This window comes from Aquarana catesbeiana, linkage group LG06 (assembly GCF_042186555.1).
Source record: "Aquarana catesbeiana isolate 2022-GZ linkage group LG06, ASM4218655v1, whole genome shotgun sequence".
NCBI lineage: Eukaryota > Metazoa > Chordata > Amphibia > Anura > Ranidae > Aquarana > Aquarana catesbeiana.
The window spans coordinates 211,690,904-211,718,123 of record NC_133329.1 but is presented as its reverse complement, the minus strand read 5'-3'; the positions used below and the strand labels follow the sequence as shown (position 1 = coordinate 211,718,123).

At 44.3% G+C, this 27,220-nt stretch overlaps 1 protein-coding gene across 3 annotated transcripts in view; it reads right to left on the bottom strand.

Moving 5' to 3' along the window:
* USP7 (ubiquitin specific peptidase 7) overlaps positions 1–27,220 on the bottom strand; it is a 636,127-nt gene that overhangs the window by 5,300 nt on the left and 603,607 nt on the right. For all 3 annotated transcript variants that reach the window (XM_073632969.1, XM_073632970.1, XM_073632971.1), the window contains one exon: positions 14,937–15,027. In XM_073632969.1, coding sequence (XP_073489070.1) covers positions 14,937–15,027 — 91 coding nt within the window. The remainder of the gene's footprint in view (positions 1–14,936; positions 15,028–27,220) is intronic.

Genomic DNA, 27,220 nt, shown 5'->3' with positions numbered 1-27,220 from the left:
AACGAACTTAACAAGCAGCTGGTTACCCATAACTGGGACCTCCAGGGATGGCAAAAAAATGTATTTTTAATAGAAGCAGTGGCTGTGAGAGAAGACATGCACAGCACAAAACACAGGGGAAAGGCAGAAACCCCCTCAGGAAAGGAGGCTCTAGGTCTCCGCATCACCTTGTCTCTGTGTAAGGCCAGAACACCAGAACATTTTAGACACCAGTCTCGCAGAGGTGAACGCAACAAAAAAATGGAACCTTGTGAGTGAGATTGGAAAGGGGAATATACCCAACAGGTTCAAAAAGTGGTTTCTCAAGTGCCAAGAGAACCAAACCAAAGTAATGTGGCTGTGCGAAGAGGGAGTCGCATGAGAAACCCTGCACAAAAGTCTGAGAATGTTAAGCTAGAGGTCTCTGGAACAAGATCACAAGCAGCAAGATCAGCCCTTTTAACAGTACTCAGACAAAATGCTGATCCAGGTCAAGTAGAAGAAAGGTCACCCCAATGAGAATTCTCTGGGATGAAAGTTTCTTTCCTTACACTAAGTGAAGTATGCCTTCTATGTGCCATGATAAAACTTGCAGTAAGTGGGCTCCTTTGTGTTCAGCATCATGGCAAATCACAGAGTTAGAGATTTCCCTGCACCTCAAGACCTGGGCTTCTCCAGCTATTAAAGCCAGCAACTGTGAAGCATAATGGTAAGATCCATGTGATCTGGAAAAGCTCACAGACCATCTGCCAGGGATATAATCAATCCACTGGAGTCAGTCCTGAGATCACCTGAATGCCTTCTTATCTTGATCCAGCAGAGCAGACGACAGAGGAGTTTTAGGGAAGAAATGTGTGCAACCCCAGTACCCTCTGTACTTATTCCATGCAGCCACCAAAACACCCCACTACTTCTGTCAGGGGATCTCTGTACCTGGAGACACACCTGCCCAATTTATTGTTGAACATGGAAATCGACACCTAGCACTCCTATCCATGACACGGATCCCCATACACTTCTGGATGCAAGAACAATATCCTCAGGCCCAGGAGCTGCTGGCTGAGGATGTCTGTCAAGGCCCAAGATATAAATAGTGGACAAGGATGGAATGTGGAGCTCTGCCCAACCTAGAATTCTTTCTACCCCTCTTCCTCAGGTAAGACTTCTGGTTGATGTTCGAATGAAGTCTGATCTGATGGCCTACCAGTCAGGTTATTAAGTTAAAACAAACAAAAAAAACCACTTGCGCAATCACTGACATAATAAATAAGGAATAAAGAAAACTTATTAATATACATATACAAAAAAAAAAAAAATCGAAAAACAGAATCACTGAGTCGGAAAAAGGATCACCCCCTTGTGTCAGTATTTTTTTGAACCACCTTTTGCTGTAATCACAGCCTTTAATCTATTGGGTTATGCCTCTACTAAACTTGCACATCTAGACTTTTTAATATTTGTCCACTCTTCTTTGCAGAACTGCTAAAGTTCAGTTAAATTTGATGGTGAGTGTGGACTATAGTCTTCAAATCATTTCACAGATTTTCAATGTTTATGTCTGAGCTCTGACTAGGCCATGTAAGGACATTCACGCTTTTCTTCTTGAACCACTGGTCATTTTTGCTCTGTGCTTTGGGTCATTGTCATGTTGGAAGGTAAACCTTCCCATTAACACCTTTCTGGCAGAGGGTAGCAGATGATCACAGTTAAAAGTCAAATGGCTTTGTGCGTCACTGAGACTGTAATTAGCTACACCTGACTGAGTTTACAAGTCATTTTAAGGAGGGAGTGGTCTTTTCGCCAACTTGAATTCTGTTTTAGATCCCTCCCTCCGACAGGTTAGTGTTATATCTTTCACTAGGATGAAGTGGAAGGTGCATGTTGAACTATTACATTTATAAGTCAAATTATGAGGTGAGAGCATAGTGTTGAAGGTGACAAAGCACGTGAGGAGTCACACATCTGAATATTGGAGTGGTGTGGTGGACTGTATTTTATTTCTCTATATGCATATGGTAATATTTTATATTTTAGGTAATATGAAAACCATATACAATGTAAAGAATTTCCAGTGCACAGGTTGATTTTATGTTAAGATTCTTTTACGATTGAGGTTTTCTTTAGCAGAGCTACAATTTGAGTTTATCTACCAGTAGGTTGTCGCTTTGCAAAGACAACCAACTGGCTTGCGCTTCCAGATTCCTCACACATGCAAGTCTCCTGCACCAATAAGGTGTCCAGGACTCAACAGCCTGGCATGTCTCATGAGGATCTTCCAATACATTGTAGGGGGAGACTTAACCTAGATTTAATCTAAAACCGGATTTCTTAGGTGTCACCAAGTCCAGGGACAGTATGGTTTTTGGTGTCAGGTAAATCAGTCTGTTCAGAGACTGAACCGACTTGTTCCGCGATGACAGAATGTGGAGTTGTAGGGGTCTTTAGTGGAACTGAGCCAATGGGACGACCTCAAAAGGTACTATCCCAGAACTCTCGTGCAGAAAAAGGAATCTCAGGCAACTCCTAGGAGTGGAAAGCTGGCAGTTTCTCCTGGGAAAGTAAGATTTGAACTGTGTCTAGGGTGAAACCTAGGTATTTTTAAGAGATAAGCTGGTCCCAGTGCTGTCTTCTGAAGGTTTGGGATGCAGCTAAGCCTTTACAACATCTGAAATTGCCAGCCGGAATGTACACCAACTGTACCCTTAGCAGGAGATTGTCCAGATATCCTGCAATGAGAAAACCCTGGGCATGTAGCAGGATGAGCAAAGAAGACCGTTCCTTAGTGAGTACCCAATGTGCAGAAGACAAGCAGAATGGCAGGACAGGAAACTGAAGAGCTGGAAGCACAGCAAAGCAATGGAAACCACTGCTGTACTGTAAAGATTAGCGCTCCCAAGAAAACAATTATGTGGGTAATCCGAAATTAATTACTCCTAATTTCTAAAATTGTACATCACAGGACACAGAGGAGTTGATATACATTACTATTTGACATGTCCCAAAGCACTGACAGGAGGGGTGGGCAACACGGCCAGCACACCCAAAAACAAAAGATGGGGAATCCTTTCATAAAAAGCTGCCTGCAAAACCTTCAGACCATAACCTTTGTTCTGCATAAACAGCTACCTGGTAAAACTTTGTAAACTTGTAATAAGAAAACCAGGCAGCGGCCTTACACACTTGAACAGAAGCTTCACGCTGAATAGCATAGGAAAGCACTGACACTCCAGTAGGTACGGGCCCCGACTGGGAAAGAAGGAACCTGGTCCTAGATACCATATGCCTGAGAAATGAGCTGACGAATCCACCAAGAAATAGAGGATTGAGAAGCAACCTGACCCTTACAAGGACCCTAAGGCAAACATGGAATTGAACTATTGAAAAAAAAAATATATAGGCTAAAGATGAGCTCAAACTTGATAATCCAAAGAGTGAAGAACCTCTTCTTTAAGATGAGTATAAAAAGATGGTAACAATGTCCTGACCGAGTCCTCAATACTACCTTACACTGGTGAAGAATCATGAAAGGTTCCTTGCATGAAAGCAATGCCAACGCCGAGACACTGTGAGCTGAGGTAGCGGAAAACAGAAAAGGAGCAATAAGGGGATCTCTCAGAGGCTCAAAGGGAGAAGACTGTAAAATAGACAAGACCAAATTAAGGTCCCATGGAGACCGCACAAGCAGGACACTCCCTGCACAAAAGGCTTTAACCAAGCCGCAAGATGCAATAGGCCTCTGAAACAGAATGGCCAAGGTCAATATATGTCCCTTGATAATACTTAAAATCCACTGACCTCTCCACACCAGACTGAAGGACAGGTCAAAATGTGTCCTATGACATGTCAGAAATGAATATCACCAGGTGAAAAAAACCTTCCATGCACAATGATACAACTTACTGAATGTTGACTTTCTAGCCTTAAGGAGGGTAGGGATTAGAGTCAGAAACTCTTTCATTTAAAACTTGGTCTTGATTGCATGGCTGTTGAAGCCCAACAACTTTAGGAGATTTAGGCTTTTCTTGTCAAGCAGGTGCAGTCAGAATAACTGGAATGCTCCCCTGCCTCTATTCTGCGCAACAGGTGAGGAAGAAGCAGCAATAGAGGGAAGGTAAAGATCAGGGAACACTGATCTCAAGTAGTCACTAGTGTATTGTGAGGACCCCTGGTTTGGGATACAAAGCTATACAGTTTGTTGTTTAATCGGGATGCCAAGAAATCCACATTCAGCGTTTCAGAAGGCAATATTAAAGCCCTGTTTTTTTAAAAAATAACAAATATTTAAACTTACCTGCTCTGTGCAAAGGTTTTGCACAGAGCAGCCCGTATCCTCCTCTTTTCAGGTCCCACGCCAGGGTTCCTGGCTCCTCCCTCCTGCCGGGTGCACCAACAGCAAGCAGCTTGAAGTGGAGTCACTGAAGCAGGCACACTCCCGAGCTGTGGCTCTGTCCATTCATACACAGAGCGGCGGCTCAGCCCCAATCCCTCAGTCAATGGCTCCAGCTGCTGCCAGAAGCCAATCAGAAGTACGAGTTCTTGGAGAGGCAAGGCCTTTGTGGACATTCCTGGATCGAGAGGGGTCTAAGGTAAATTTTAGGGGGGTTGCTGCACAAAGGAGGTTTTTTTACCTTCATGCATTTAATTAATGAAGGTAAAAAACCTTGTGCCTTTACAACCACTGCAAACAGCTTGGCTGAGGGGCACACCCTCCGGTATTTAGCTACTGGCTGAGAAAGTCTGCCTGCCAATTTTCCATGCTGGGAATGTACATGACAGAGGGCCAGAAAATGCAGTTCTCCTTGGGACAAGATCGAGTCTGCTTCTTCCAGAGCGGTGCAACTATGTCCCTCCTTGATAATTGACTTATGCCACAGTTAAGGTATTGTCCAACTGCACTCTGAAAGGCAGACCCAAGAGGTAGACTGATGAGAATGGCCTGAAGATCCAGGATGCCGATTATCAACCTCTCGGCCTGACAGGCTGGCATTGGTCATCAAGCCCTTCCTATTCATTGGATGAAAGGACTTCCGGGTATCTAGCATCTGCATGGATGTCAACCACTCCAGAGGTTCCCTGGTCTTGGGAGTCAGAAACACTGGCAGATCAAGGGACCTCTGACTTCTGTCCCATACAGACAGGATATTAAACTGCATGGCTCTGGAAAGAATCTGAGCCTAGGAAGCCGCAAAGAAGGTAGCTGCCTTTTTCCCCAGCACCTTCATGCAGGCCTAAATAAAGGAACTTTAATGACCTCAGGGACTCCATCTGATATTGAAGCCGTCAAGTACTAGGCCAAAGCAATCAAGTGTCAATACAAAAGGGTTATGGATCAGTACCCAGACAAAACTCTCCAAGACTTGTACCACCTGCTGGACACCTGACATCAGTTTTTGGGCTGATTGCTCCCTCAGAAGCAAGTCATCCAGATATATACACCACAGTGGAGATGCACTGGGTTCTCAACAACCCCAGCACTGGAGCTAACTATTTGGTAAACAATCTGCGGGTATGGATAGTCTTGCCAGGCAACGCCACAATCAGAGTGGCCATCTTAAACTACAAATTGCTGTGCATGGCTAGAAAATTGTGATCCACTGATGCCTGGAAGTCCCCCGATGAAGTGAAACAATCACTGACCAGGTGGACTCCATCCTGAATTTCTGTACTTTCAAGAACACTTGAAAGCAGTAGAACATTTACTTGATTGTGTTAATAAACTAGGAGATGTACAAAAACCCTTTAGTTTGGATTTAATAGATTAAAAAAAAAAAAAAAAAAAAGTAGATTACTGGTATGGAGGTGAGAACTGGGGTAGCCATGGGTGCAACGTTTGCTCCCAGTGAGGCCAATTTATTTATGGCCCACTGGGGGGAGAGCATAATTTTTGACCAGTTAGGACCGGTGGGCCTTCGAGGGACTCTACCGCCGTTCCGGGGGATCTCTGTCCTGGACCTGTAGAACACCAGCCAGTGTGGTGACTGGATATACTGTACGCCAGAGATTGCTGCCATATAGTCCAGCTCCAACAGCCAGATATCACAGGTCGCCCTCACACTTGCAAGCCTGGTTCAGGTACAATCCCTTTTTACCTGCTGGTGGCAGGTCCAGATAGAGGGGTGTAAGGAATAGACTAGAAGTGATGGGCACAAAGTCCATGTGATCGGAGAGATATGGGGAGGCACACCCATTACCAAAGAACACTAGCACAAAACTGAGGCTTAGCTGCTCAGAGGGGATGTGCCTGAGTGATTCTTGCCTTTTTTTGGCTGCATAACCCAAGTAGTCTTCAGTATTAACTCCTCTGTGAATTGTGATGTACGATTAAACATTGTGGACATGCAAGTGTGTATTCTTAATGTCCAGAGATGTCAGAGTCTCCTTGATGACCTGCAAGGGACACCCTTGACTCAGGTTTCCAGAGCAGCTCTGAAAACAAGCTGTCCCCTGAAGATCAGGACACTTTTTACATGCAGTTCTGCAGCCCAGCAGTTAACCTTGTTCTCCTCATGTACAAACACAAAGGTTGCAAAGCATAAGGCTGCATTTACATCTGAGCATTTTCAGCTCGTAAAAGTTCCAAAACGCCCAACAAGAAAGCTCCCATTTATTTCAATGGCACCTGAGCATTTTTTCGCCTGAAGCAAAATGTCTGAAGCTTGAAAAAAGTATATGAGCTTCTTTTTGGGCAGATTACAAGTGTTTTTGGCTCTATAGACATCAATAGACACGCCTAACTTGAGCACAAAAATGCTCGTAAAATGCCTGCAAAAACGCTAACATAACATCTCTCCACCCCTAATGTCATCTCCCCCTCCTCCCCCTAGTGCTTAAATTGGCTAAACAAAAAACGCTTGTAATACACTTCAAAAACACTTTGAAAAGCTTGTAAAACAAGCTGCAAAAAAAGGTTAAAAAAAAAAATGCCTGAAAACGATACACTCAGGTGTGAATGCAGCCTAAGTTTCAGTCACTCCACAATTAAATGATCAGATTGATCGGTAGCCCAACCAGCTAAAGTTTGGCAAAGTCTGGGTTCTTTCAGTCTCTGTAAAAGATGACAGGGAAAAACAGGTGCGAGGTCTTAGCAGTCTTGGGGACCCTAAAAGAGCTTAGAAACAGAATTGGTAGAAGCCGCAGTCAAAAACAGCTGCAATGGTCACCATTAACCTGAGTTTAACAGGAGTGGTTCCTCATGTGCAAGGACATAAGAGACTCAACATCAGAGTTTCTACAGCTGGAGATTCCCAATGCCACAGGCAGATCAGATAAGGATTCTGCAGGGGTAGGCACAGAAGCTCACTGTTGTCAGAGTCCACAATCAATTGTGCAATCTGGCACAACAGAGGTGAAATACTCCTGGGAAAGAGTGGGGGGGGGGGTGGGCTCGGAGAATGGCATAGACTTCCAAACAAAATTCCAAGCTAGTGTGTCAGACTATTCAGGGGTTGAACTGCAGGCAGAACCTGAACCTGAGTTATGGAGGCACCTGGGGAATGTTACCAATCCATCTATTATCTGATATTCTGCACTGCAAAGCAGGTGTCACTGTAGCTCAGGGTACAACGGAAAACCTTGAATACCCATGGGCCAGGTAGGGGTTCAGGCCACAGAAGGTGACCAGGTCACTATAGGTGGGAGAAGAGGGGAATAATCACATAAAAATCTGTGACATGCAGTCAGGAGAACCTGCAGGAAGGTGCATTCTCTCTGCTGAATGGAGGGAATGACACCACAAAGCATGCACAAGTGACACTCCACTCAGCAGACATCAGCCTTCAGCATTAACCCCTTTCTGCAGGAAAGAAGGGGGGTAATTTGTAAACTGCTCTTAAAGTCTTTAGTAACAAAGCAGCTCCTGGTGGCTCGAACCACATGGTCTGCACACAAAAGTGCGTCTTTAAGAGATGTGATCACATCTGAGAATTTGGCATCTGGACCCGACACACACTTGGCGGCTAACAGTACACTTAAGTCTGGGGAGCACCACAACACAAGGCCAAGTGCTGAAGGTCACACTGCAGGATAGGTCTGCAATTGTTGAGTCCAGAAGGGTCCAAGTATGGCTTCCAAAGCTAGCACTGAGGAGTTGCCAATCTGGATAAATGCATATAGAGACCAGCTCAACAGCTTGTAGAGGAATTTTGATAAAGAAAAACAAACAAAAAAAAAAAAAAATATCACAATCAAGAATGGTTAGGCTTTTTTCAACAGAGCAGGTAAACATCCATTCTTCTCGAACATTTAAAATAACAGATACATGCTGGGAGTTGGCAGGGTTATACCAGACTGGTCAATGTTTTTTAGTTTGGCACTGTTAAAATGCTTATGTAGAAAGTAGTACAACCCAATTCAGTGTCCCTTAAGGAAAGAGAAGGAAGAACACTTTGCAAAGTAAAAAAATCATTATTCCATCAGTAAATGAAGCCCATCTGGGGGTGGAGCCAGCGCGCGGCATGTGAGGAGTGTGGGACCGGAGCTCCGTCTGCAGAATGACAATCCTGCAGTGATCCTGGACAGGGGCACCCAAATTTCAAGCTCGACTGCTGGGGATGTGTGCTGGGACCCCTCGGGCACCTACGGTGATGGTTAAATACGCCCCCCCCACCTGGCCAAAACCGAACGGAGAGCGGCTGGCACAATTCGCTTGGGGCTCTCAAAATGGCACCGGAACACAGGAGGAGGAGGACTGGCCGCCGCTCCAGGGATCTATGGAGGCACCGCTGCAGGCGTCTCCCCCACAGGACACGGTGAGTTCTAAGCCCCAGAGGGATGCAATGATAAGAAGGGGGAGATCGCTGGACAGACTAAGAGATTGCTGGGCCAGAGCTGACAGGGAGGTGGAGGATGAGCCATCCATGACCCAGATCATGGCGGCCATACAGGGGTGCCAGAATAAGCTGACTGATCACTTCGAGGAACTCAGAATGGGAGTTCTCCTTTATAAAACATGACATGCAGTAGTTTAGGGAGAAGGCACAGGCCACTGACCGACTTGTTGCCTCCCTGGAGGATACTGTCAGGCCCTTAGATACTGCTGCACAGGTGACCAAAAAAAACTTTATCTGAACACACTTTAAAGATGGCCGACATGGCAGACCGCATGAGAAGGAACAATATCAGGCTGGTTGGGCTCCCTGAGGGAGTGGAGGGGAGGCACCCAGTAGAATTTCTAGAAAAATGGCCGATTGATAATATGGCGCCTGATACCTTCACAAAACTGTTTGCCATTGAAAGGGTGCATCGTATTCCAGGTCGGGCCCCCCCCCCAGATCTATGATAGCGAAAGTCCTCCATTTCCGGGACTGGGAGAATATCCTGCGAGGAGCCAGAACGGGCCCCGAGTTGACGTCTGATGGCAATCGAATATCAATATACCCTGATTTTTTTGCAACCACCCAGAAACAGAGGGCTTCCTTTCAGCCCATAAAGAAAAGATTGAGGGACCTCAACCTGATTTACAGTATGCTGTATCCGGCCAAACTGCGCATTGTGGACAATGGCAAAACATTTTTTCACCAATCCTACTGAGGCCTCTGAGTGGCTCAATACTCGTGGTCGCCAGAGAGATAGAGCCTCTTCTCACCCGCCCTGATAAAAATCCGTGGAGCAAGTTATGGGAGAGAGACTAAGAATAGGGAGGACAGAGACTACCTATCTGAAGGTCTCCCATGGTATTCTTTTTTTTTTTTTACCTCCAATGCCCATTTGGATCAAGTTCTGCACCTGACTGCATTTTTTCTCTCCTTTTTTTTGTTGAACTGAGACTGTTATTTCACCTTTGGGAGCTTTGCTCCTGGAATGTATGTTTAAGTTTTTCTGGAGGACAACCTTTCCTTGACGGAGCTGAAATGGGAGGTCCTTGGTTCTATTGACACTGCCGCTGACCTGTGCCAGTAGTATGTGCAGTCTGCAGACTGCTCTTGATGCTGCCATTTTAAAACAGGTTTTCTTGATCTACCAAAAAGTTTTTTCTTTTTCCAATGTTTTGATACTGTGAGGTACGGTTACTCTAGGGTAACCTGCCTTATGTGACAGGTTAAGTTGCATCTCTGCTGCCTATGTGAATTTAGGTTATGGGAATAAAGTGCCCAGCATGTTGGGGCTGGGTGCAGGGAGGGGGGTGGGGGAAGGTTGGGGGTTTCTTTATGTTGGGGATTTCATGTCTGTTCTCGGTAGGGAATATCCACATTTGATGTGTTTGCAAGGGGTCACTTCCATTGTCATGGTCATTACGCGCTCTATAGACGGTAGGGGAAATCTGGAGCCCTTTTTTCTGGATAGTTATACCACAAGGGGGGAGGGAACCCCTATTTCACAATTCTCTGTCATGGAGGTTACTCTTAAAATTTTAGCCTGGAATGTAAGGGTCCTTAACTCTAAATTCAAGCGCTGATTGATATTTGATTATATAAAAAAACAAACCACATATAATATTACTTCAGGAGACATCTCCAGGGCTCTCTCATTAAAGCGGGCACATATTGCCAGGGCCTACCATGCCACTTACTCATCGTACGCGAGAGGGGTCTTCACCTTGGTCACCAAGGCTATGCCCATATTGATACATACAGTTCGGACTGACACTAAGGGGAGGCTTGCTGTATTGGTGGTGCAGGTGATGAATAGATTTCTAACGACTGTAAATCTGTATGTGCCTCCTCCCTTTTCGCTAGCTCATCTAGATGATGGGATACAGGCTACCTATGAGGTGGCGGAGGGGAAGATCTTCATATTAGGTGATTTTAACTCTGTGTCTGATCCGGATTTGGATAGACTGGGAGCGGCATCTGGCACACAGGCCCCCCTTGCGGGATGGCTGTCTACTCATGGTTTCAGGGATGTCTGGCGATTTCATCATCCTGTTATAAGGGAGTACTCTTGTTATTCAGAAACGCATAAGACGCTCTCCAGAATAGACACTATCCTGACTGAGGGGGACCTTATGGAATTTGTCAAGGGAGTTTACTATTTGCCCAGAGCCCTATCTGATCATTCCCCCCATGTTACTGCAACTTAATTTGGGACTAAAGCCAGGTCTAAGAATATGGCGAATGGAGGCCAGTTAGCTGCAGGAGGAATATATAAAGATTAAGTGTACAGAGGCTATTAAACATTTCTGGGCTGAAAATGGTAATTCTGCATCCTCACTTCTCCAATGGGAGGCCTTTAAGGCCACGCTGCGAGGGGTGTTTATAGCAGAAGTACAGGGGTTCAAGAAACAGTTAGCTTCCACAGTCCAACTTAAAGAGACGGAGGTGACGCTAGCGGAGGCAGAATATGTCAGGGACCCCACTAGGGAGAGATTACTGAATCAACGGACCAGAACCAGGGAGTACAAGATGGTTCTAATGAATCGTACCCCAAAACTTAACCTTGCACAGCGTAGACGCATTTTTGAATTTGGCGACAAGAATGGCAGGCTCCTGGCATACTTGGCACGCCCGGAATATGTTCCGGTCTATATTAAATCAGTGTATGACAACTACAAAATTGAAATCTGTGACTCAACCGATATCCTGAAAACATTTGCTCAATTCTATTTAGAGTTATATAGATCTTGTGCTCCTCTGGGGACGGAGAAATTGCTGACTTACATGGCAGACATTGATTTACCTAGAGTGATGGAGGATGACAGTTCTGCTTTAGAAACCGACATCTCGGTGGGGGAGGTGGAGGAGGCAATTGCCTTCTTTCCCCCTAGGAAGTCTCCTGGACTAGACGGCCTCCCCTCGAAATGGTATAACACTCTTCAATATGGTATGGCCCCTCGCCTACTTAAAGTATTCAGCGCAGCTAGGTCGGACGGTAGACTACCCCCCTCTATGAAGGAAGCCTTGGTTGTCCTGATCCCTAAGAGGGGGGGGCGGGGGAGAAGGACCCTCAAGAATGTGACTCCTATCGTCCGATCTCGCTGATGAACGTTGACACGAAAATCTTGGCCAAAATACTGGAAGGAAGGTTACAATCAGTTATCCTAAAATTGGTATATGTGGATCAAACGGGTTTTATTCAGGGAAGGTGTGCACAGATGAACATCAGGAGACTTTTTGTGAATCTCCAGACTGCTCATGATAACTCCGGGACTAGAATAGTGGCCTCCCTAGATACAAAAAAGACCTTTGATTCGGTGGAGTGGACATATTTGTTCCACCTCCTGGAGTCTTATGGTTTTGGTCCTGTTTTCATCTCATGGGTACGGCTCTTGTATACAGATCTGTTGGTGAGATTGAGGGTTAATGGCATTGTTTCAGACCCCTTTCCTATTTTTAGGGGCACCAGGCAGAGCTACTCCAAATTTGTCAGGTCAGCGACTTGGGGAGTTTGAGAAGCAAGTCTCGCTCTATGCGGACGACATTTTGCTATATTTGCAGGATCCCGAACCTTCGCTTACAGAAAGAAGCCTTCCGATTGGTTCAGGAGTTCGGGGACTACTCCGGATCAATTGGAAAAAATCCTCCCTCTTCCCTATTGATGAGGCTGTGGTAGTCCAGTTGGAATGCCCCAATTTGGGGATTGAGGTTCAGCTTCCCATCTCTAAATTTCTGTTAACAAACCTGATGCCGGTTGTCATGAATTTTCAGGAGAAGGTATGGAAATGGCAGAATTTACCGATCACCTTGATGGGACGGATAAGTCTGTTTAAAATAATTTTTCTTCCTAAGTTTCTATATATATTCTCTCGAACTCCCCGGTTCTTGTGTCTTTAAGCACATAGACTCCATTATTGTGGGTTTTCTGTGGGGTTCCAAGGCACCCAGGGTATCTTTGACAGTTTTAAAGCGGGAGCCCAGCGAAAAGTTTTTTTTTTTAGATGTCTGCAGCTGCAAATATTGCAGCTGCTGACTTTTAAAATAAGGTCACTTACCTGTCCCGGGGTCCAGCGATGTCAGCACCCGAGACCAAACCGTCCCTCGATCCTCGGGTGCTGCCGCCACCATTCTCAGTGAGGGAATCAGGAAGTGAAGCATTGCGGCTTCACTTCCCGATTCCCTACTGCGCATGCGCAAGTCACGCTGCGCGTTCTCAATGGTCCCGGCTATCTCCTGGGACCTGTGTCTTTCCCAGGAGACAGCGGGGGAGTGGGTGTGACTCCCGCGGGAGTCTATACCAGGAAGTGGGTGCAGATACCTGTCTTAGACAGGTATCAGCACCCCCCTCCCCCCTGAAAGGTGCCAATTGTGACACCGGAGGGGGGGAGGAATCCGATGAGCGGAAGTTCCACTTTTGGGTGGAATTCCGCTTTAAAGTTACCAATTACAATGGGAGGGATGGCCCTTCCCGACCTACGGTCTTACTTTATGGCCTTGCAGCTATCCTTCCTACACTGGCGACTTTTTCCGCTAAAGCTTAATGCCACTACCCTGTTAGAGGCAGCGGTTGCCACCTCACAAGAAACGCTACAAAGTATGTTGTACAGGAAAGGGAACCCAGGGAGGGAGGTGGGATCAGTTTTGGCACTCCCAGGGAAAGTGTTTCACCTATGCTCTAAACGGAGGAAAGACTTGTGGCTATCTCCAAATAGCCCCCTGTGGTTTAATAAAACTCTTGAAGAGTTCCTAAAATGAATGGATGGGCACAGCACTTTGGCTAGATATGGTATAAAATACTTACATCACATTTATCAGGATAATCATCTCTGTACCTTTGAGCAACTAAGAGAAAAATTTGGTGTGCCTAAGACCTGGTTCTTTCGATATGCGCAGTTGCGCCATGCAGCGATTGCGCAGTTTGGGGGGGGGGGGTGAAAACTATGGTGCAGAACACGGACTTGGAGAAGGTTATGATTGATCCGGATCCAGCTAAGCGAATCTCTAGATATTATGGGGCTGCTGGCCCGGGGGTAATGATTACAACTTCTAGTGCTGGACACATACTTGGTGTCTGTTGAATCCTCTATGGATAAAATGATTCAGCTCCGTTACCTTCCCCAGCATAACTAAACCCCAGCTAGACTTTACCAAATGCAAAGGAGGGAATCGGCTGTCTGCCATAAATGCAAGGGGGCAGAGGGCACTTTCCTACATATGGTCTGGGAATGTGAAAAAGTGAGACCACTATGGTCACAGGTGATGGAATTTATTTCAGACCAGTTTGATCTCCCTAACATTTCCCCCCTACGATGCCTCCTTGGGGTCTTTGATCAAGAGGAGATGCATACACCAACTATTGGTGTGGGGACACTTATTGCCAGACGCTGGACACATGACGAACTGTTGGCGCTGGGGATGTGGATAAAAATAATAAATGCTGATGTGCTGATGTATAAAATGACCTATGAGGCTAGAGAGGCTCCCAAGAAATTTAGGAAGGTATGGTTTAGGTGGGTAGACTCTGAAAAAACGCTGCAGAGGTGATAGATCATTAGATTGCTTGAGGCCACTTCTTTTTAAAAGAAGACAGAGGGCAGATAGTGAGTAATTTTTTTTTATGTGGACAGAGTTGGTATTTTACTGCATCCTACCGAATGCAACACCGAAAACAGACATCCCCTGGGGAGGGAGGTTTTTGTTAGCTGGGTTATCCGGCTGTTTTTTTTTTTTTCTGGTTCAAAGTTTGTTTTCAAAAAAGGAAAAGAAGAAAAGCACAGATACCTCAGTGTATGATGGGGTGGAGGCCTGACTGGCTCAGCTAATGAGAACAAAGATATGTACGTTATTGTTAAAAATTGGATGTTAGTTCCTTCATTGAACTGGATGTAACCTCTGTCTGATGTACTGTATAAATAATATTTATGTGCGCAATAAATTTTTTTTCCCAAAAAAAAAAAATAAATAAAAATGAAGCCCATCTGGTATCCTTCTGGCTGAATATTAATAAGGAATTGTCCAGAAAATTAAAAATATAGGGAAAGAAATTGCTTTATGGCTTGAAAAATTCTTCAAAAGATGGGTATACGTTAAAACGAAAATCTAAGTAAACTAATCAAGAAAATCTCCAATCTGAAGGTCACTACTCACCAGGCTGGGGCTCAAAATCTTTCAAGTTCACTTCATAATCCTCTTCGTTTATGTACTGATGTCGGCCCATCATTACAATAGCAAACTTGAACTGTAACCAGAAAATGATTTAAAGTATATGTAAACCCTCACTGTGAAAAACAGCCTATTTAGTTTAAAATGGAAATGAAAGGCAAAACATTTTTGTATAGATAAAACACATTATAAATACACCCCCCCCCTTTTTTTTTAAGTGATCACATTCCCTCTGATCCTAGCTGCATAAGAGCTTGCCAGTGCATGGCTGTGCAGTGGGGGGGTGTCAGGACTAGTCTGATCATTGGAGAGCAGCCTGAGCTCCCAGCTGTAATACAGTGCCTTGTAAAAGTATTTATACCCCTTGACATTTTCTCATGTTACAACCAAAAACATAAATGTATTTTTATAGTGATAGACCGACACAAAGTGGCACATGATTTATGAAGTGGAAGGAAAACGATAAATGGCTTCTACTTTTTTTTTTTTTTTTTTTTACAAATCTGTGAAAAGTGGTGAGTGCATTTGTATTCAGCCCCCGAGTCAATACTTTGTAGAACCACCTTTCGCTGCAATTACAGCTGCAAGTCTTTTTTAGGTATGTCTCTACCGGCTTTGCACATCTAGGAGAGTGAAATTGTTTCCCATTCTTCTTTGCAAAATACCTTAAGCTCTGTCAGATTGAACGGAGAGTGTGTCTTTAAAACAGCAATTTTTCAAGTCTTGCCACAGATTCTCAATTGGATTTAGGTCTGGACTTTGACGGGGGCCATTCTAACACATGAATATGTCTTGAACTAAACATTCCATTGTAGCTCTGGCTGTATGTTTAGGGTCGTCGTCCTGTTGGAAGGTGAACCTCCGCCCCAGTCTCACATATTTTGCAGACTAACAGGTTTTCTTCTAAGATTGCCCTGTATTTGGCTTCATCTTCCCATCAACTCTGACCAGCTTCCCCGTCCCTGTTGAAGAAAAGCATCCCCACAACACAATGCTTCCACCACCATGTTTCACGGTGGGGATGGTGTGTTCAGGGTGATGTGCAGTGTTCGTTTTTCACCACATAGCATTTTGCTTTTAGGCCAAAAAGTAACATTTTGGTCTCATCTGACCAGAGCACCTTCTTCCACGTTTGCTGCGTCCCCCCACATGGCTTCTCGCAAACTGCAAACAGGACTTCTTATGGCATTCTTTCAACAATGGCTTTCTTCTTGCCACTCTTCCATAAAGGCCAGATTTGTGTAGTGCACGACTAATAGTTGTGCTGTGCACAGATTCCACCACCTGAGCTGTGGATCTCTGCAGCTCCTCCAGAGTTACCATAGCTTCCTCGCTGCTTCTCTGATTAATGCTTTCCTTGCCCGGCCTGTCAGTTTAGGTGGACGGCCATGTCTTGGTAGGTTTGCAGTTGTGCCATACTCTTTTCATTTTCAGATGATGGATTGAACAGTGCTCCGTGAGATGTTCAAAGCATGGGATATTTTTTGATAACCTAATCCTGCTTTAAACTTCTCCACAACTTTATCCCTGACCTGCCTGGTGTGTTCCTTGGCTTTCATGATACAGTTTGTTCACCAAGGTTCTCTAAAACCTCTGAGGGCTTCACAGAACAGCTGTATTTATACTGAGATTAAATTACACACAGATGTACTATTTACTAAATTAGGTGACTGATGGCAATTGGTTCCACTAGACTTTAGTTAGGGGTATCAGAGTAAAGGGTGCTGAATACAAATGCACACCACACTTTTCAGATATTTGTAAAAAAAAAAAATAAATAAATAAAAATTGAAAAACACTTATTTTCCTTCTACTTCACAATTATGTGCCACTTTGTGTTGGTCCGTCACATAATATAATACTTTTTCAAGGCACTGTATGCAACAAGGAACATGATTTGGAATTGTTGGAAGATTGGTCAAAGCAGTGGAAACTGCAGTTCAATGTTTTTAAATGTAAAATAATGCACCTAGAGAAAAGGAATCCCTTGAAAGGGCACAACAACATTAGGGGTACAGCGTTAGCAAGCACTACAGAAGAAAAAGATTTGGGGATACTCATTTCAGATGACTGCAAAATTAGCAAACGGTGTGATGAGGCAGTGGGAAAAGCAAATAGAATTCTAGGATGCATCACTAGAGGGGATCACCAGCAGGCCTTGATTCCTCTATACAGATCTTTAGTTCGGCCTAATTTAGAATACCCTGTCCAGTTCTGGAGACCTCACTTACAAAAAGATATTGATAAGATAGAACAAGAAACGGGTAACAAAAATGGTGAGCAACTCCAGAAACTTAATATGTATACAGGGCTGAATTAAGAGCATTGTGGTTCTGGTGCTAAGGATTTTGGTGGGCCCTTTTATGGAAATAAAATTAAATATTTTAATTACTAGTTAGGTTTAAGCTGGAATTCTACATTAAAGTTGATCTTCACTCTACAAAACATCATTCCTCTGCTGTACCCCCCTCCTCCAGTCCTCTATATGTACAGCAAGTAATTTATTTTTCTTCTTTAAGAAAATGTTTGCCCCTCGCGCACATTGTTATACAGCACATCAATAATTTAGGTGAATGACATGCACTGTGCTCCCTGTACCTACTGGGATATGCATGTTGCATATTCCAGGAGGCATAGCCCTTCATTCAGGAAAGGAGGGAGGTGTGTCAGCTGAATCTGGAATCCTCATTTAACATCACAGTACATTATGGCGGCGTGAGACTAAGTACTGCCAAAAAAGAAGAGGTTCTCAGCTGGACAGGGCTGGATCTGCTGGGTGGGTATCTGAAATGTGCTAAAGACACCACCAGGTAAGCAGGGGTTGTAAAAAAAAATAAAATTTATTTATATATATATATATATATATATATATATATATATATATATATATTTATTAACAATGCCATTAGTAATATGCAGCATGAAGGGGTTCATGCACTGCCACTGATGCATTAGTGACCAGTGGCAGTCAATTAAATGAGTTGTAAAGGCAGAAGGTTTTTTTATCTTAATGCATTCTGGAAGTTAAAAAAAAAAAAAAAACCTTGTGTGTAGCAGCCACCCCAGCACCCCCCGAATTACTTTCCTGAGCCCCATCTCTCTCCACGAATGTCTTAGCCGTCGGAGACACTCCTCCTGGTTGGCTGAGATACAGCAGTGGTGCCACTGGCTCCTCTGGCTGTCAAAGGGGAGAAAGGGTGTGGGGCCAGGGCTTCATGTCTGAATCCACACAAGGAGCTGTGACTCGGCTCCAGTGCCTCCATAGTAAGCTGCTGACTGTGGGGCACTCAATAGGAAGGAGGGAGGGGCCAGGCGCAGAAAAAAGGGACCCAAGAAGGAGGAGAATTTGGGGTGCTCTGTGCAAAATCAACTGCACAGAGGAGGCAAGTATAACAACAGGTTATTTAGAAAAAAAAAACAAACACACAAACAAGACTTTACAAACCCTTTAACCCCTCCATGCTTCAGAAACTGTTCCACATTACCCTACACAGACTGCTCCGCATTGCCCCCCCACACACAGAGACTGCACTGCAAAGCCAAAGAGATCATCATCAGGCTGTCCAAAGAGAGCATCAGGCTGTCCAAAGACTGCTGACTGCCCCTCACCCCAGCATGAAATTGACATAAACCGAGTCTGTCCGACTCTCGCACCTGCCTCCAGTACACCAACTACTCTGGGCGGTTCCTGCGATATGGTGGCTGGCAGAAAAGGCATACTGAAGGGCGGGGGCAGAGCTTTTATTCAGCTCCCGATGTGCACCCATTAGTCATGGTGCATGATGAGGTCACACACAGGCGCACTCTGCCACCGCTAGGTTCGTAACCCCCCCGCCAACAGAGTGAAGCCAGGTTTTTAGTGGGCATGTGTCTCCTGTCACTGTCTCCTGTTACTGACAGGAGAAAAGGAGCGGAGTGCTGGCAGCACGTCAAAAAAAGTCCTGCAAGCAGCTTTGTTGAGGTGCTTTAGGAGCGGTGTATACACCGTTCCTAAAGCGCCCCTGCCCATTGAAATCAATGGGCAGCGCCACCGAAGCTTTTTACCCTCTGTCGGCTAATGGGGGTTAAAAGCACCCAGCTAGCGGCCGAAAAGCGCTGCTAAAACAACGGTAAAGCGCCTCTAAAAATAGCGGCGCTTTACCGCTGACGTTCAGGCGCTGAGAGTGTGAAAGGGCTCTTTGGTAGGGGCCTGCAGCTCCAATAGCCCCTATGTTAATCCAGCCCTGCATGTACAGTCTGGAAGAAGGGAAAGGGGAGACATTATTGAAACCTTTAAACACATCAAGGGGGCAAATAAGGTTCAAGAGGGCAGTATTTTCAATATAAAACCAAAATCATCATGCGGACATGACCTCAAACTAATTTGAGGAAAGTTCAAAACTAACTTCAGAAAATATTTCACTGAAAGGGTAGTTCATGCTTGGATATCCTTAGAAAACTAGTGCCCAAAACTTGACTTGAATGTGTACTGCTCGGAAGGCAGCACAGTCTGGTCGACTTTGCTGTGGGTGCGAAGTATCGTGGCCACAGCATGTAAACACCCTCCCACGCTGCTTATTGCAGCTTAAGGTGGAGTGGTTGGCAGGCAGCAGAACCCCAGTTCAACTGTGCATTTTTGCTACCCCCCAACCACAAGTGTAAACAAGGATTAAGGCCTCATTTACACAAGGCATACTACAGCGAGGCCATGTTTATTTAGCTGCACAAGTGTTCCGTGCATTCTAATGCAGGCAGTCCCATTGATATCAACTGGGACACAGCAGCTGCATGGACAAAGCCACTGCTTTTAACTTGACATCCCTGTGGGTGCATGTCCCTGAACTCACACGGTCTGTGTTTGGGGCTATGCATATAAACCTGCATGGATGACAGATCTATCCTTGCAGCCGCTGGGTCTCAACTGACAAATGGGACTGCTTTTTGAAAAACATTTGTGCAAATATCGCAGAGCCTTAACCACTTCCCGCCCGCCCTATAGCGGATTGACGTCCGGGAAGTGGTTCTGTTATCCTGACTGGACGTCATATGACGTCCAGCAGGATAACATGCCGCAGCGCGCCCCCGGGGGCACGCATCGCGGCGATCAGTGGAGCGGTGTGTCAATCTGACACACCGCTCCACTGATCTTGGTAAAAAGCCTCCGGCGGAGGCTCTTTACCACGTGATCAGCCGTGTCCAATCACGGCTGATCACGCTGTCAATAGGAAGAGCCGTTGATCGGCTCTTCCTCACTCGCGTCTGACAGACGCGATTAGAGGAGAGCCGATCGGCGGCTCTCCTGGCAGGGGGGGTCTGCGCTGATTGTTTATCAGCGCAGCCCCCCCCCGCAGATCACCACACTGGACCACCAGGGATCGCCACTAGGACCACCAGGGAAGGGGCAACATGTGGATGGCCAGGTATGTACCCCATGGAAATCCACATGTGCCCAGTGTGCCAAATCTGTGCCAATCAGTGCCCACAAATGGGCACTGATTGGCACCATTATGTTGCAGTGATGCCCAGCAATGACACCCTTAGGGGCATCACTGCAAACAAGCAGTGCCATCCATCAGTGTCCATTCATGCCACCTGTCAGTGCCCATCCGTGCCCATCTGTGCCAACTATCAGTGCCACCCATAAGTAACCATCAATGCCACCTATGAGTGCCCATCAATGCCACCTATGAGTGCCCATTTGTGCCGCATACCAGTGCCGCCTATCAGTGCCGCATACCAGTGCCGCCTATCAGTGCCCATCAGTGCCCATCAGTGCCGCATACCAGTGCCGCCTATCAGTGCCCCCTCATCAGTGCCACCTCATCAGTGCTGCCGTATCAGTGCCCGTCAGTGCAGCCATATCAGTGCCCGTCATTGAAGAAGAAAACGTACTTATTTACAAAAAAGTTTTAACAGAAACAAAGAAAAACTTGTTTTTTTTCAAAATTTTCGGTCTTTTTTTATTTATTGCGCAAAAAATAAAAACTGCAGAGGTGATCAAATACCACCAAAAGAAAGCTCTATTTGTGGGAACAAAATGATAAAAAATTTGTTTGGGTACAGTGTATCTTGACCGCGCAATTGTCATTCAAATTGCAACAGCGCTGAAAGCTGAAAATTGGTCTGGGCGGGAAGGTGTCTAAGTGCCTGGTATTGAAGTGGTTAAAATCAGTAGCACCTTCTTTTTATTCTACTGGTAATGTGCTTTCAGAAAATGTATGGTTTTGGGGGTGTCCTTAAAAAAAAAAAAAAAAAAACTCTGAAAGCTGTAAGGGAAAAATAAGAAAAGCAATGCAAAAATGGTCTGACCACCTGGGTTTAAAAGTGGAGCGGAGAGCCTGGCAGTGAAAGGGTTAAAGGTCATGTTTGAGACATCTTTTACTGGCAGCTTCGGCTACTACGTTTGAGCCACAAGATTCTGTGCACATGAATGGAGATTAGAGTCATTCTAGATATTTGATGCGCACAGAAGTGAGCATGTCTATATAGGCAAGCATATTGCATGAAAATGCAACTTTAGGTATGTTGGAGTTTGAGGGTGAGAAATCTTTCACAGCCTCCTCTAACACTGCCACCAGGTGCTCTTCATTCCCTTCTATGTCCACATCTTATAGACTGGGCATATCAGGATCAGACTCATGTAGAGGCAAAGGAAATGGGGAAGTGGTCTACCTTTGTCTTTTTTTACATCACAGAAACCTGACATAACAGGGGCGTGTGCAATTTTTATATCCACTGTGTATAGATCTGAAAAAAAAATGAGGGACAAATGAGGAGGAAAGAGGGACAGAGAGACTATGTCCCAAATCAGGGACAGTTGAGAGCTATGGCTGTGGGTGGCCACTGAAAGCAATGGCAGGCTGACAGCAACCACAGCCAATCATGGCCACTTGTCATTTATGGAGTGATTACTTGTGAATGATCAACCCAGTCTCCATCCAAGGTTGGCAGATCACCCGCAGGATCAATGCAGGTATGCAATAAAATTCATACTGGACTTCAGCTTTAATTATATGCTTTTCCTGTCAATTGTTCAATTATGAAGGTTTTAGAGTTAAATTGGAAAGCCAGGTGTTACACTTTCCCCCTCGGAAAAAAAAATCCTGTCCAGGCATGTTGAGTTCTCCTGTATATTTCTAAGTCATGCCCATTCCACTACTATGAAGGGGGTAGGCCGATAGATATTGAACATTGTTCTGCCTAACCTGAATGCACTGCCAAAGTCAAGAAAGCAGTATAAAGATAAAATGAGTAACAGACCTCAAAAAGTGACACTTTCAACATATACAAAATTTCAATGGAAAAAAGACTATATAGCGCATACCTTGTCCAACCCTAATTGCAAACGGGCCCCAAAAATGGCATTTAAAAAGACAACTTTTGATACAATTTGTCCTTTAAAGTATGTAAACAATAGTATAGTACCATTCAAGAGATAGTTATATACTAAAACAGCGCTAATGTTGAGCAAAAATAAATGATTGTGTGGCCAACTACACACAGAACAATGTCCATACAGGTGATAAAATGATAGTAGTGGTTCAGAGGTAGTTCAAGGTAGATCATAAAGTTGTCACAGCATGCACCATCCACCGATTAATCCACTCCACCAGATGTGAACACACTCCCCTCAGGGGGTTAAACTCACCAGAGATAAGTATATCACAAGCCTCCAAATAACAAATATCCTGGGATAGACAAATACGCTTTTCTCCAAGTGATGGATAGATGGATTCCAAAGCAATAAAAACAAAGGAGAGCGCACATAGCGTAATTCCATTTATTGTTAAAACAAACCCATCACATTAAATTCCCCCATCACTAGCTACGTACTAAATATATGCAGTCAACAAGCAAAAGGATAACATCACCGTGCACCGCAGCGTAGGAACTCCTGTCACTGCCTCAGCCCACAGAGAGCGGAGTCACTTCCTAGTTCCGGGTCCACCACGATGGAGCGCACGCGTCACTTCCGGCGTCGTGTAGGTCACGCTCTGACGCGTTTCGTCATATCCTGACTTCAACAGAGGGCGTGACCACACGACACAGACGCCGGACTTAAAAACAAACCGCCCCTAGCTCCACATCCAATCACGTTCCTCAGAGCGCAGACAAGTATGCGTCACGTCAGCGCAACTGAGGAACAGGAGGGGAATAGGGACAACCTACCCACATTGCACTTCTCTTGGCTATAAACAGTCACGGTCATAGATGAAGATAGGGGATATGGATAGTCATAAATACAGACAGCATACGGTCACATATCCCAAATATCCAATCCATGCCTTCAAACTGTGCCACAGTACATATGATACAAACAATGTAAAGCACGTATGTAATGCTGTATCATCATCTGATAGCACAAACTATTCAGATATATTATAACCACTCATACTGCCTATAGGTCGAGTCATATGAATTCTATACTTAATATAGAGCTTCCACATAATAAATCTCATACATAGAGCTCATATATACAAGCCAATCTGGATCATATCATGAATTCAGATTATAATTATATAAAACCATCTACTGAGAGCTTTATAAAAAAAAGTTCCCATATAGTAAACTACATTAAAAAATAGAATAGCATAAATAAAATTAGAAAAGCATTATTAAAATACATACAAACTTGAACATTAGAAAAGGTGGGGAAAATGGACTACTAAAATACTAACAATCAGGAAAATAAAGGAGGGAGTAAAATAGGAAGGTAAATAATATTAACTCAGATAAGTCAACCCTATGAGTACTTAAAAATCACTTATAAAACAGTTAATGTCTAAATCGACATTCAACCCTTTTGGCGATAACGTGTCAGCCAGAAAAATCCATTGGGTCTCTCTCTTAGATAGATCCCTAACCAAATTGGAGCACCTCCACATAGGTTTGAGATGATCTATGCCCCAGAATTTCAGGCCCGATGGGTCACGATTGTGCATCAATTTAAAATGGAGCGAAACGTTGCGATCTTTAAAGCCCAACTTTATATTAGCTATGTGCTCTGCAATTCTAATTTTTTAAACGTCTTTTAGTTCTTCCTATGTACATAAGACCACAAGGACATTGCAGCGCATACACCACATGGGTGGTATTGCATGTGATGAATTCCTTGATGGTAAATTCTTTGTTAGACGTCGACGTAAACCTCTCAATTGCCCTCAATGGCCTATTCACTTCTTTACAGGCTCGACATTTTCTACAACAGAAAAAGCCATCTCTCTCCCAAAAAGTGGGAGGTCTTGCAGGGGGATCTAGCACTTTAACTATTTTATCCGAAAAGCTCAATGCCTTTCTATAGATAAAACCTGGTTTAGGGGGCAGTACTGAATGTAAAACTTTATCCATTAGCAAAACATGCCAATGGGTGGAAAAGATGTTTTCTACCTCTCTATATTGAGAATGAAAGCCCGAGATAAAACTCCACTCTTGGCTATCATTATTCAAATTGATACGGGCTTCATTCAAAAGAGAATCTCTGGATAACAAGGCCACTTCCTGGATTGTAGCATCCAATACCTCCACAGAGTAGCCTTTCTCAATGAATCTCTTCTTGATAGTTTGAGCCTGTGATATATAGTCCCCTTCGTTCGAGCAATTCCTTTTTACTCTGGCCAATTGGCCCTTAGGGATGTTTTTGAGCCACATAGGGTGATGCCCACTGCTAATGGGTAGATAGCTGTTAGAATCAGTCGGTTTAAAATACACCCTTGTTCCCAGGCTATTACCTTGCCTAAAGATAGTAACATCTAAAAAGTGGATCTCACTTTGGCTGTACTCACTGGTCAGTTTTATATTTTTCGTATTTGAATTCAATTCACTCAAGAACTTCTGTAGAGAGTCCATGGATCCTTCCCAAATAAAAAATAGGTCATCAATATATCTTTTATATAATAGGAGCTGGGAACGGGCGACTGAAAAAAATCACTTTGTCCTCCCATTCTCCCATAAATAAATTTGCTATACTGGGGGCAAATTTTGCCCCCATAGCAACGCCCCTACATTGGGAATAGAACTGACCGTTATACCAAAAAAAGTTGTGGCTTAAGCAAAAATCCAGGGCATTCCGTATAAAGACTTTTTGATTATGTGGTAAATCATCACGCTGGCTTATAGCCCAATTCAGGGCTAGGAGGGCATCATCATGTTGAATAATTGAATACAAGGATGCCACATCTGCCGTTACCAGATACAATTCTTGTCTGTCTGTTAAATTAATTTGTTGCAGAATCTGTAAAAGACTTTTGGTATCTCTAAGAAATGCCTTAGTGCATTTAACACTATCTTGCAAAAACCGATCAAGGTATTGGCCCATCCGGGACGTGATTGACCCAATCCCGTTAACGATCGGCCTCCCCGGAGGGTTCTGTGTATCCTTATGTATCTTAGGAAGAGTATAAATTGTAGGGATTCTACTACTGCTTGGTAGGAGGTATTTCTTTTCTCGATTTGATAATACACCCGTTGAGTAATCCATATCAACAAGGCACCTCAAATTCTTGGTATATTGTACAGTCGGGTCCCTGTCTAATTTCACATAAGTGTCCCCATCACTCAACATTTCAATAAGCTGGTTATGGTAAAATTCCTTATTTAAAATCACAACCCCTCCCCCCTTGTCAGCGGGCCTGATAACCACATCTTTCCTTTCTTCAAGCATAGTTATACCATCTAACACATGCTGCGGATTCACATTTCTTTTGGGGGCCAATAGTTCCAAGTCTCGTATCACTAGCCCCTTAAACACCTCAATTTGTTGATTTGCTCCGTTTACAGGGTTAAAAAGGGACTTATTCCTAAGTCCACTGTCTACGGGCACCGAGGCTAGAGTGCTCACAGGTTGAGAGTTTTTATTTAAAAAATACTTTTTTATATTAACCTTCCTAATGTATTTGTGCACATCAATAAAAACATCAAATTTGTTAATTGGCCTCTTAAGACCGCATTTCAAGCCCAGATGTAGGATATTAATCTCTTTGTGATTTAAAATAGCATCACTTAAATTGAAAATGCCCCCTAATCCTGCTCCCTCCTCCTTTTTTTGGACCCTTCGTCCGGCCCTACATCCCCTTGTTCTTCTCTCCTCTGTCCGGGATAGTGGGCATAATTCCTCTCCCATTGTGGCTGTTCCCTCCACTGGGGTTCCTGATAATAATGTCCCTGCTGTGGACGTGATGGCGGTCTCCCTCTGTGCTGGGGGTGCCCCCGGCCTCGTTTCTGCCATCCCCTCCCTCTCCCTAAAAAAGGGCGGGGAGACTGAGACCCATCTCCAACAGCATTACCCCTCAAAGGATCAAATCTATTATAAATAGGGACCTGATAATGAGTATCAGGGGGCGCATAGTAACTCATGGGACCTTTTCTACCCCCATTCGTCTTTCCATAGCCAAAATTATTCATAACAGGGGTAGAGGAGTCTCTCGATTGTCGACTATAACCATCACCCCTTCTCATGTCACCCATCCTAGGGGTAGGGGGGGCTGTAACGACCTGAGCACACTCTGACCGTTCAGTTTGAAACCCTTCCCTATTTTTTACAGTATTCTCTGAAGTTTTAGTTTGTTGCCATAGATACACAGATTCAGATCTAAAATCTCCCAGATCTCTGTGAAATTTCTTAGTTTTCTTTTTCTGTGTCTCCCTGTCAACTTTCTCAAGCTTCTTTTCAATCCGGGTGTTAAAATCTATAACCTGTTGTGTATCCTTTAAGGGTTCAAGTTGTAACTTTAAATCATTAATTCTGGCCTCTATTAGGGCCATCTTCCACTTTTTAGATGTTACTATCTTTAGGCAAGGTAATAGCCTGGGAACAAGGGTGTATTTTAAACCGACTGATTTTAACAGCTATCTACCCATTAGCAGTGGGCATCACCCTATGTGGCTCAAAAACATCCCTAAGGGCCAATTGGCCAGAGTAAAAATGAATTGCTTGAACGAAGGGGACTATATATCACAGGCTCAAACTATCAAGAAGAGATTCATTGAGAAAGGCTACTCTGTGGAGGTATTGGATGCTACAATCCAGGAAGTGGCCTTGTTATCCAGAGATTCTCTTTTGAATGAAGCCCGTATCAATTTGAATAATGATAGCCAAGAGTGGAGTTTTATCTCGGGCTTTCATTCTCAATATAGAGAGGTAGAAAACATCTTTTCCACCCATTGGCATGTTTTGCTAATGGATAAAGTTTTACATTCAGTACTGCCCCCTAAACCAGGTTTTATCTATAGAAAGGCATTGAGCTTTTCGGATAAAATAGTTAAAAAAGTGCTAGATCCCCCTGCAAGACCTC